The sequence below is a fragment of the Lithobates pipiens genome, unplaced genomic scaffold (genome assembly GCF_037356315.1).
Source record: "Lithobates pipiens isolate NorthernLeopardFrog02 unplaced genomic scaffold, aLitPip1_a1.2 Scaffold_25, whole genome shotgun sequence".
In the NCBI taxonomy this organism is placed as follows: domain Eukaryota; kingdom Metazoa; phylum Chordata; class Amphibia; order Anura; family Ranidae; genus Lithobates; species Lithobates pipiens.
In genome coordinates, this window is record NW_027507787.1 from 87942564 (window position 1) to 87955265 (window position 12702).

At 39.1% G+C, this 12702-nt stretch overlaps 1 protein-coding gene across 4 annotated transcripts in view; it reads left to right on the top strand.

Annotated features, from left to right (window-relative positions):
- Nucleotides 1–578: 578 nt before the first annotated feature.
- The window catches only part of LOC143930365 (membrane-spanning 4-domains subfamily A member 4A-like), a 38673-nt gene continuing 26549 nt past the window's right edge, over nucleotides 579–12702 (top strand). Inside the window, exons 1-3 of one of the 4 annotated variants that reach the window (XM_077454635.1) lie at nucleotides 579–711; nucleotides 2825–2940; nucleotides 9059–9166. In XM_077454635.1, the coding sequence (XP_077310761.1) occupies nucleotides 2863–2940; nucleotides 9059–9166 (186 nt within the window). In that variant the 5' untranslated portion in view covers nucleotides 579–711; nucleotides 2825–2862. Of the gene's footprint in view, nucleotides 712–1611; nucleotides 1657–2824; nucleotides 2941–9058; nucleotides 9167–12702 lie in introns of those variants that run through there. The other 3 variants (XM_077454637.1, XM_077454638.1, XM_077454639.1) reach the window with 3 other exon arrangements.

Sequence of the window (12702 nt, forward strand, 5' to 3'; positions counted from 1 at the left end):
AAATATGGGAAAGTTCGATGAGAAGATAAGGGAAAGAAATGTCACAGAATTAAGGGAAAAAGTGGTTCCCTCTCCCGCGAATACCAAGATTTGTTTTTTGTATTTTTTGTTTTCTTCCTTTCTTTTTTTACTGTCTGAAATGTGATACATGGATATACTATGCTAATTGTGAGATAAAAGTGAAGGGTGAACTGAAATGTATTATGTAAATTTAGGGGTTAGTGTTTGTTAAATGTTGGTGGGTTGGGTGCAAATTGTAAATGTGGAATGTATAAATGTATATTTGTTCTTTGTCTTTTTATATGAATAAAAATTACCTTAATTCAAAAAAAAGAATACATTTGGAAGACAAAACATTGATCCTTAGGACTTTTTACTGAAACTTTTTGTTTCAAATGTTGCAGCAAAGCTACTTTGAATACGTTACTATCTTAAATAAACACGACCAAGAAATCTCTGGTTATTCATTTCAAACATATCAAAAAGAAGGCAAGAGAGCTGGTGTTGACGTCAAGATTACAGCGTAGAAGGAAATATGTTTCACAGTATTCCGTTCAATTATTAAAATATCCAACATTTCCTGGGTGATTAGCATAGTAGCATCTTTATATGCTCCTGCATGAGTGTTCTTTGACTGTACTTGAGAAGTACTTGGAAGGAAGGTGATCCTGCAGGAAAAAATAGTAAGTGGTCAGTGACAGACTCCACAAGGTAAGGATATTTACTGCTTCCAATTCGCCACATCAGCAAACCTGGAAATAATTTATTGTTACATGCTATGAATATTAAAACATTTAATGAATTTTTGTAGTATTTGTAGTATAGCAATTTGATAGATTAGATAATAACTGGGGTTACAGTATATTTTATCATTATTTTACTATAGAAAGATTTTCTTTATCTTCACTATAATCCCTTGTACACACGGTCAGAACTTCCGACCACAAAATCCTTCGGATTTTTTCCAACCGGATTTTGTCCGAAACTGGTGTTGCATACACACGGTTGGGCAAAATTGTCGGAAAATCCGATCGTTCGGAACGTGATGACATTTGTTCATTACGACGGGACTACGTTCAGGCTAGTAGCCAATAGCTTTGGTCTCGTAATTTGATCTGAGCATGCTTGGCACTTTGTCCGATCGGAATTCTCTACAAATGATCGGACGAAGTCCAATCGGATCATGTTGTCGGAAAATTTTACATACAGCTCTTAAACTTTGTTGGTTGGACATTCCGACGGAAAAAGTCCAATGAAGCCCACACACACGATCGGATTATCCATCAACGCAGTCCGATCGGACATTTTCCGTCAGAATTTCCGACCGTGTGTACAAGGGCTAAGTGTGTTTTTTTTTTCTCTTTTTTTTCTATTTTTTGGGGGTGGGGGCAGAGAGGGGCTTATTTGTTTTTGTTTTTTTTGTTCTTGCTTTCTGTTTTTCTGTTTTGTGTGTATTTGTTCTGGAATTAATTTCATTGTTCCATACATGAGTTATACATTTTCATATTTGTATCATGTATTTGTTTGTTTGCAGTACAGCAATTAGCTAGTAGTTGGGGTTTTATTACATTTTATCAAAATAAATTTTCTACTAGAGTTTCTATTTTTCTTTATTAAAGCGGAAGTAAACCCATCCATAAAACAGTTTAATTTCAGGTACGTGCCAAAAATGTAACACCCCCATTGGTTGTGCTCTCAACCAAACTTTCAAACGATCCAATGGCTGGTGTCATAACTGTGCACTTGTAGATTAAATAGAGGCAAAGATGGCAGCTTCCTTGGCTAAAAACGATAGGGGTGTTATCTTTTCTTTTTTTAGGAACAGGGACTATTTAGGGCAGTGATGGCAAACCTTGGCACCCCAGATGTTTTGGAACTACATTTCCCATGATGCTTAGCTACACTGCAGAGTGCATGAGCATCATGGCAAATGTAGTTCCAAAACATCTGGGGTGCCAAGGTTCGCCATCACTGATTTAGGGTATTTATCTGCTCTTTGTATTTGTAAAAATATGTTTATAAAAATATAATATTTAAGGTATAGAAATATATGTCAAATATCATTGTATATTTATTTAACTAGCTAGATTCTCAGTATCTCAGTGGGGGGGTTAAGGTTTTATATTTGTTCCTTGTATTTGTTTCCTTTATTGTGTATTTAATCATTATTTGTGTCTTGCCACATTAAATATATTCACAGAAAAAGTACAGACAGATAAAAAGTTAATTAAAATAAAATAATGAGGCTAATTGGAGGCCATATTCATGTAGGATAGTTAAAGAAGCTTATATGATCCTTAGGCGCCATTAAAAGCTTATTGCATCCATTTTGCATTGCAAAATACCTTAATTTCACCTATTCTGTTGACTCCTATTTATTTTGCTAAATGGGAGAATTTCAATAAAACATTACTTTTCTTGGTCTGAAATTACATTTAATTGTCACTTGTCTCTTAATAAAAGTAACATATGTCTCTCTCAGAATTGATGACTATATAAACTGGAGCTCAACAGAGAAATCTTATCATGACTTTACAGAGTTTTTGAACTTGCTGAAAGGCTTATTTTGTGCAAGAAGTAAAGACTCCATGAGCTGTTAGGATATTTTAATTGGGGATTAAGGAAGCAGATTTTTTTTATTTCTGCAAAATGTGAGTAAAAATGAGAAACGTGCAGAGAAAATACATTGGAGGCAATGGAGAAGTCAGTGTGGAGGGGGAAATTGGCACCCAAGATGGACCAGATATGCTAGGTGCTATGTTGATGTTACAATATTTTAGGAAAAATATATCTTTCCACATTATAGATTTGCTTTTCTCTCTAGGGATACATTGACTTTTAGGGGTGCTTCTATCCCTCGCAATGACTACTGTAATGCCGCAAGTTCATCCAGCAAGTTTTAAGGAAGAATTTACCAAAGGGAAACCAAAAACACATGGGGTAAGAACCTGACCAATTAAAATGCACCTGCCAAAGGTTATAATTAATTTTGAGGCTAGGAATCATCTTAAAGGAAGCCCATTATGAATGATGTCTGTAAAGATTTTTACTGGGGCTATTCCAATGTGCAATGGGGCCCCACTGCTAAATACTTACAGCATATGTATAGCTAAAACAAGTTTATTACATTTTGTATAAAATAGGGGATGGTAAAACTCCTGTTAGTTTATTTTATGCTGTCTGTCCAATTGGGGAGATTTATTTACAGTCCTTGACCCTGGGGTGCAAAAGGAAGTGGGAAGAATATTCCAAAGGTTAGGGAAAGTGCCCTTGTGGACAGTTGGCACCTGAACAAACATTCTTAATGGAAGATTTACTCTCACCTGTTGTTCTGGTGACAATATCGATCACTTTCTGCCCCAGGTCACCAGGACAAAATGAGCAGTTAAATCTACTTTTGCTAACCAGCCCCCATCTCATCCAGAAATACAAAAAATGTTTGCCTTTACACCTTACAGGGCCCTCTGCCATTGTGATCTCCATGGCCATTAAACTATATATATATATATATATATATATATATATATATATATATATATATATATATATATATATATATATATATATATATATACACGTGCGCACACACACACACACACACACACACAGAGTATCACAGTGAGTACACCCCTTGCATTTTTGTAAATATTTTATTATATGTTTTCATGTGACAACACTAAAGAAAATATACTTTACTACAATGTAAAGTAGTGAGTGTACAGCTTGCATAATGGTGTCAATTTGCTTGCTGTCCCTTCAAAAAAACTCAACACACAGCCATTAATGTCTAAACCGCTGACAACAAAAATGAGTAAACGCCTAAGTCAAAATGTTCAAATTGGGCCCAAAGTGTCAATATTTTGTGTGGCCACCATTATATTCCAGCACTGCCTTAACCCTCTTGGGCATGGAGTTCAGTGGCAACCTGTGAAGCTCTGGTGGAGTCCTCTTTCTCTCCTCCATGACGACATCACAGAGCTCATGGATGTTAGAGACCTTGCACTCCTCTACCTTCAGTTTGAGGATTTAAATGAAGAAGTGGAGGCTCAAATGGTGGTAACTCCTAAAGCCCCATACACACTATCAGATTATCTGCTGAGTTTTTCCTTCAGATTTACCAAAACCATATAATATGAGGACAAACCTTAGGAGTTTCAATGTGTATGCAATCAGGCAGGCCCTTCTACTACATGGTTTTGGTAAATCTGAAGGAAAAACTCAGCAGATAATCTGATAGTGTGTATGGGGCTTAAGGGTACCTTTGAGCAACAGGGAAAAGGGGACTATTCCGGTACCAATAAATAGTAAATCAGCTTTGAAAAAAATATTAAAATATATATAATTATTTATTAAAGATATTAATGACAATGACATCAAAACAAAACGTCAGAAAAAAAAAATCACATACTGAAAGACATTACATTATCTTTACATAGGGTTTAGACATTACAATAATGTATAGTACCCCTCCATAGAGTCGGGGGTCGTAGGATAGAGGGTTTGGACGTTTTCTTTGACTAGTTTCGTGACAGAAAAGTCGTTTTCTCAAGAGGCGTCACCTGTGAAATCTAGCAAAATATAACAATTATTTATTAGGAAATCCATAAAATTAAATGTATACAAAAAAACAAAATAGCATTGTCACTAAACAGCATTAGAGAAATAATTTACATTATGATAACATAGGAGTATTATAGAGATCCAATGACTCACCCACATTCAGAAGTAATTCCAAAAAACAGAGAAGGCAATTGCTAAGGTGCCCTAACCCTAACCGTCTTCCCAGCTGATGCCGCTCTATCAAGACGCCGGATCAGCGCCATAAAAACCCCCAACCCGGAAGTCAGGGAGCATCATCATTGTGCTCCCTGACCATCGCATCATGGCTACAGTGCGCATGCGCCAAAGAAACTGTGCGCGCATACAACCGCCGGACAGTGCCGACAACATCAGCTGTCACTGAGAGGAGGAAGGGGATCAGCTGACGTTGTCGGCACTGTCCAGCAGTTGTATGCGCGCGCAGTTTCTTTGGCGCATGCGCACTGTAGCCACGATGCGACGGTCAGGGAGCACAGTGATGACGCTCCCTGACTTCCGGGTTGGGGGCTTTTATGGCGCCGATCCGGCGTCTTGATAGAGCGGCATCAGCTGGGAAGACGCCTCCACACATCTATGCTAGGTATGTTTTGGCATCATGATTATATATATCTCTGGCTTATACATCCCTCTCTAGTCGACCTCAATGTATTTTGCAGGCTCAGATCGTAAAAATGTTGGTATCAAACAGGCTGTACCTACATTGCCCATTTACAAGACAGCTTCCCTGTACATTTTATTCCCTTGAATATTATTCCATTCTTAGATTCTTGGTCAATCTTATTTTTACAAACTTTATCTTAGATCCAGTTTGGACAAATCTGAACCCCTGGTTTTGATACCTTGCACATATTTGGTCTCTGAGGATTTACTCTGCCCTGGCTGTAAGGTGTCCTTTGAATTTTGCGGGGTATGTAATTATACTCACAGACCACTTCTTAAGTTACACAAATCATCCAATCTATACCACTTTGGTGTCTCTAATCGGAAGGATCCGTCCTGGATTTGGGCTAATTTTCTAAACTTTTCTTATTTTCTTATCTGTCTTCCCCCTTTCTGCTTGTCTTTTTTCCCCTTTTTTTTCTTCCTTTCTTTTCTTTTTTTCTCTAGTGTGGTTATGAGATTTGGAAGTGACTTTAGATATCGCTACATTTTATTTCCAGCTGACTTTTGCCGTTGCCGCTTTTATCTAACCCCCCTTGTCCGCCCCCCAGGGGGGTGCCCCATTTGGTTAGGGCACCTTAGCAATTGCCTTCTCTGTTTTTTGGAATTACTTCTGTATGTGGGTGAGTCATTGGATCTCTATAATACTCCTTTGTTATCATAATGTAAATTATTTCTCTAATGCTTTTTAGTGACAATGCTATTTTGTTTTTTGTATACATTTAATTTTATGGATTTCCTAATAAATAATTGTTATATTTTGCTAGATTTCACGGGTGACGCCTCTTGAGAAAGTGACTTTTCTGTCATGAAACTAGTCGAGGAAAACGTCCAAACCCTCTATCCTACGACCCCCGACTCTATGGAGGGGCACTATACATTATTGTAATGTCTAAGCCAGGGAACCTCAAACTACGGCCCTCCAGCTGTTGCGAAACTACACATCCCATGAGGCATTGTACAACTCTGACATTCACAGACATAACCAGGCATGATGGGAATTGTAGTTCCTGAACAACTGGAGGGCCGTAGTTTGAGGACCCCTGGTCTAAACCCTATGTAAAGATAATGTAATGTCTTTCAGTATGTGATTTTTTTTGTGACGTTTTGTTTTGATGTCATTGTCATTAATATCTTTAATAAATAATTATATATATTTTAATATTTTTTCAAAGCTGATTTACTATTTATTGGTACCGGAATAGTCCCCTTTTCCCCTGTTGCTCAAAGGTACCCTTAGGAGTTACCACCATTTGAGCCTCCACTTCTTCATTTAAATCTTTATAGGATGATGGTACCCCTTATAATAATTTTCCTATAAGGCAATACCTTATTTGAATTCAGTTTGAGGATGCCCCACAGATGCTTAATAGGATTTTGGTCTGGAGACATGCTTGGTCAATCCATCACCTTGCCTTGGAAGTGTGTTTGGGGTCGTTATCATGTTTTAATACTGCCCAGCAGCCCAGTCTCTGAAGGGAGGGGATCATGCTCTGCTTCAGTATATGACAGTACATGTTGGCATTCATGGTTGCCTCAAAAAACTGTAGCTCCCCAGTGCTTGCAGCACTCTGCAGCCTCATACCATGACACTCCCACCACCATGCTTGACTGTAGGGAAGACACACTTGTCTTTGTACTCCTCTCCTGGTTGCCAGACCACAGGACATGGTTCCAGTAATCCATGCCCTTAGTCTGCTTGTCTTCAGAAAACTGTTTGCGGGCTTTCTCTTGTATCATCTTTAGAAGAAACTTTCTTCTGGGATGACAGCAATGCAGACCAATGTGATGCAGTGTGTGGCGTATGGTCTGAGCACTGACAGGATGACCCCCACCCCTCTGCAGCAATGCTGACAGAACTCATACGTCTATTTTCCAAAGACAACCTCTGCATATGACGCTGAACATGTGCACTCAACTTCTTTGTTCAACCATGGCAAGGCCTGCGAGTGCTAAACTGCTGTATGGTCTTGAACACCATGCTGCAGCTCAGTTTCAGGGTCTTGGCAATCTTCTTATAGCCTAGGCCATCTTTATGTAGAGCAACAATTCTTTTTTTCAGATCCTCAGAGAGTTCTTTGCCATGAGGTCCCATGTTAAAATTCCAGTAACCAGTATAAGAGAGTGAGAGCGATAACACCAAATTTAACACACTTAGAACCTTGTAACACTAACAAGTCTCATGACACCGTGGAGGGAAAATGGCTAATTGGGCCCAATTTGGACATTTTCACTTTTGGTGGTGGCCTCACTTTTGTTGCTAGCGGTTTAGACATTGATGGCTGTGTGTCGAGTTTTTTTGAGGGGAAGGCAAATTTACACTGTTATACAAGCTGTACACTCCTTGTACTAAAGTGTAATTTCTTCAGTGTTGTCACAAAAAAATATTTACAAAAAAGAGAGGTATACACACTTTTGTGAGATACTTGGAGGTTATCTATGAAAGGCAAATCCACTTTGCACTACAAGTGCACTGTAAGTGCACTTGGGAGTGCAGTTGCTCTAAATTTAAGGGGTAGATCTGAAATGAGGGGAAGCTCTGCTGATTTTATCATCCAATCATGTGCTAACTAAAAAGCTTTTTTTTTTTATTCTCCTTGCATGTCCCCCTTGGATCTACAGCAACTTTATTTGCAGGTGCACCTGCAGTGCAAAGTGGATTTGACCTTAGTAAATAACCCCCACTGTGTATATACACAGTATCTCACAAAAGTGATTACACATCTCACATTTTTGTATATATAAATCATGTGATTGAGCAAGTTTGAGGTGGAGGAACTTGACTGGCCTGCACAGAGTCCTGACTTCAACCTGATAGAACACCTTTGGGATGCATTAGAGCATTCCTTCAGCATTACTGATTTGCTCAGTGGTCCACATTACAGCTGACTTTGGCAGAAAGGTGGAGGCTTATTCACTTTCTTTTAAGGTAGGATTTGCTTAAGCTTCTAACTCTGGTAGCTAGTTATTGGTCTACCACATGTATGCTACCATGTTGGCGCCAGGAAAATGGAAAACTGTATTAAATACTTACCAAAGTTTTCTATTCCTGGCACCAACCCATGGCAGCATATTAAAACCATCCAGTTCGCTCCTAGCATTTTACAGGGAAAGGACTGTTTGGGGGGTCAAACCTTTATAGCTTTACACTGGTCCTATGCGCGAAAGTTGACGTGTCAGATGCGATGGAATGGTGCCAGGTAATGAAAATAATAATACAATTTTGTAACAATTCCTATTTTTTCTTATTTAGCATAGTTGTTAAAAGTTAGATGTTCAAACTGTTTTTTATTTATGAAAATTTGGGTCATTTTTGTAAGGATTAAATTTGTGATTCAGCAGAATAGATGAAAATACTTAATACTTTATAATCCTTTAAATCTATAGTTTTTTGTATTTTAATAGGATCTAATAAAGGATTAGGTGTAGTATCTCTTATTATTAACATGAAATGGCTAAAGCTGAACTCTAGTCTTACTTTCAGTCTTGCACAGTTGTACAGGCTCCTCTCCAGTACTGAGATTGCTTTTAAAGCACACTCAGAGTTTTTTATGGTGTGTCTTGTCCATGTCTTTGCTGTAAAGATTTCCACTGAGATGAATTAAGGGAAACCTGCACAACGAGGCCAAAGACAGGAATTAAAACCCACAGAGTCTCTAACCGTTATCTATAATAAAATGAAACGTTTTGACATAATTTGTACTTTAAAGAAGATTAGGAGTTGATACAAAAGTGCACATGAATGAATTAGGATGCTGTTTTTGTGGATAACTGATAAGAGTTTTATTTTTTTCTTTAGGTTGTGATAATACTTGCAGCCATCTTGCAGGTTGTTCTGGAAATTGTATTAATAGTTATTGAAAGCTATACATTGCAAATTTATATCTCATTTTGGGTACCAGCCTTTGTAAGTAGAAAAATAAAAATGTCCCAAATGTTTCCTGTGATTTTAGTGTCAGTGTGCTCAGTGACATACAGAAAAGCCCTGGGGCCATTCAAAAATGTATTAAACAAAATTCCGACTTTTAAAGTCAGAATTCTTAGTCTATACATGCAGTAACCTCTATTTAACTTTTAATTTAACCTATTTAACCTCTATTGTAACTTTTAATTTGTAAGATTTTAGGACCAATGAGCAACAATGTAGTACCACCTGCATTGTACATTGACCATCATTCTGTACACATGTAAAAACTTTGTAAAAGCTTTGACTTCTGACTTTGCAACTCATTATTCTGGCTTTGAAATCCAGAACTCTGACTTTAAAGATCAGAATTTTGTTAGAACCCCTTGCCAAAGCCTTCTATTATGATATTCATGGAGTATTTTTGCAACAGAGGGTATACCAAGTACCCCTCTTTACCAACAACATCCTCCTGACACTGACTAATCCACACATCTCCCTCCCCAACCTCCATGGTTTATTTGCATTTTTGGTTCACTTTAGGGTTATAAGGTCAATACAACCACAACAGAGGCCCTACCACTCCATAAATCCCCCTCCCTACTCGCAACCCTACCATTGGTGTCCCTACTCCCTTAAATACTTAGGTATACACATGACTTCCTCTTATTCCACCCTCTATCAAGCAAACTATCCCTCTGTGAGATAATTACTCCCTCTCACTCTTAGTGATGATCAGTGTTCTCCAGATGTCATTATTTCAAAAACTTTTGTACCTTTTTGAAACTCTGTCAGTCCCTATCCCATTAGCGTAGCTTAAAGGGGTTGTAAAGGTAAATTTTTTATTTTCTACATAGCTTGCTTTAAGCTAGTGCATTGTTGGTTCACTTATCTTTTCCTTCGATTTCCCTTCGAAATATTTTTTTTCTTTGTTTTCTTTGTCTGAATTTCTCACTTCCTGTTCCTCCTCAGTAAGCTGTTCAGTAAGCTGTTCTGGCTGACTAACCACCAGCTCGAATGATGGTGAGAAGTTTACTGAGGAGAAACAGGAAGTGAGATATTCAGACAAAGCAAAAAAACATTTAGAAGGGAAATCAAAGGAAAAGGTAAGTGAACCAACAATGCACTAGCTCAAAGGAACCTATGTAGAAAATAAAAAAATTACCTTTACAACCCCTTTAAATACCTCCAGAAATACTTTCTTAACTTTATTTGTCATAATCATTGCATTGCTAGTTCTGTGGTAGTTGCTCTACGATCCCAAGGAAGTTTGGGGTGTTTCAGATATGATCAAATATTATTATGCTACACACCTTAGGGCTGTTACCTCATGGTCATCCCAAATTAATATATCCCCAACCGATGGTCAGAAAAAAATGGTAATTACTTGCCCCGTACATTCTTGTTCTATGATATGGTCAAATCTCTGTACATATATTACTTAGCTTAAGGGTTTATGCTTTGCTCCGATATTGTTCACCCTTTCCATTTAGAATTTTTTTTTCAAGAAGTACTCTGTCTCTTACCCATGCCCGCTTCTACTAAATGTGCTTTTTAATCCAGATGTCCGTGAAATTTATCATATAGTCGAATGCATCCTTGGGCACAAGCAGGTGTTTTTTTGCTGACATACATAGAAAATTTCAGGCCCAAAAAGAATTATTCTTTTAATTTCTTCAAATTACATACTTTTTCTCCTCTAAGTTTCCTTTCTTACCTTTGAACAAACCTACTACATTTGAACTTAAAAGATATTCTATGTGACCAAGGCCAGCCACATCTATCTATAAAATTCTTCATGAAGCTACCCTACTTGCTGAATCTACCATTCCTACTGTATATGCGTAAGTGGGCATATATCCTCCAACACCCCTTTTCTCTTCCGCAATGGGAGAAAATATGGGACTTTATCTCTAAAGCTTTGAGATATGTGGTGCAGAGAGAAAATGTAACTTTTCTGGTACAAAACTCTGGAGGTTCCTCACAACCGGAACTCTTTAATGATCTCACAGCTGTGTTGGAGAGCTCTGAGCCTGCCCCTGCAGAGCTGACAGAATTGGTTCATACCATGCCAGCTTCAGTCAGGAATGGTTGTATGCGACAATGGCACCAACCTTCTCTCCGCCCTCCGACAGGGACACTTGACCCATGTTCCATGTTTGGCACACTTCCTGAATTTGGTGGTGCAGCAGATCTTGAGCAGGTACCCAGGCTTACAGATCTCCTGAGGCAGGCCAGAAAAGTCTGTGGTTATTTCTCCCAGTCTTACAATTCCAGTGCTCGGCTGGCTGACATTGAAAGGGAATGAAACCTGCCCAAAATTGTGACATGCCTACCAGGTCAAACTCAGTGTTTGCTGTGTGTGCAGTTGCTGCAGCTTTGCCGAGAGCCATCAATGAGTACCTGTGCAAGTATGACACAAGGACAGGGGAGCTTGACTTCTTTTCGCCACACCAGTGGCTACTGATCAAGGGTGCATGCACTGTCCTGTCACCATTTGAGGAGGCCACAAGGATGGTGAGCAGCTACAATGCTATGCTACGACTAAGGCTATTGCTGAAATGCGTCAGTTTATTGCTTTACTGTCACTCTGATGTACCAATAAACGACACTTCAAGGATTACAGTGTTGCCGGCTCGTCTTACTACTGTTGCATTTGAGTGCGTTGGGACACATTGAGCCTCGGCATCTGTGAGGGGACCTGGTGTATGGATTGAGTTGTCCGTGCAGAGAGCGCTGTTACTTTTCTTCTTTTCCAGCTACAATGCATGCATCAGTGACACTGTCCCTCTAGTCCTCCTGTTGGAGCACAAGCTTCATGGAATCATGGACAGGGAACTTGAGGCAGAACAGTGGGAGTAAAGGGGAGTATTTCCTTACCTATCAAGGGACCTATCAAGGCCCCCTTTATTCAGATAGCATTCCTGTGGGCCCGCCAAACACACAGCAAGAAGAGGAGGAGGATTGTTTCAGCATGGATGTAGAGAATAACATTCAGCAGCAGTCTTCAAGGGATAGTTTTCAGTCCCCAGGAACCCAAGAAGTTGTACATGGCTGGGAGAAGATAGTTACGAATAATGTGATCCTTAGTGACCCAGAGGACTCAGAATCAAATGCCTCTGCATGGCCTCCCTGATTCTGCATAGCCTGAGGAAGAACCCTAAGATTTGTGGTATCAAGGAGAAGGATCATTACTGGCTGGCCACCCTTCTTGATCCACGTTGCAAAGGTAAGGTTGCAGAACTTATCCTGCCTTTGCAGAGGATGAAACATCTTCAAGACCTTGAAGAAAGGTTTGTGCAATGCATTTCCAGACCCTGGGAGGTTACAATTTCTCGGTGCTGGACAACATGTTGCTGAGGCTTCGTTCAGTCAGAGGAAGAGCGGTGGAGAAGGTGGCCGGCTGACCTATGCCTTTAAACAAGTTTTCAGTCCTCAGCGCCAAGGCCAGATCGATTCAAGCAATTGTTGCCAGTGTCTGCATTACATAGTGCAGGAATATCTAGGGACAAGAGCAGACTTGGAGATCATTCCAAAAG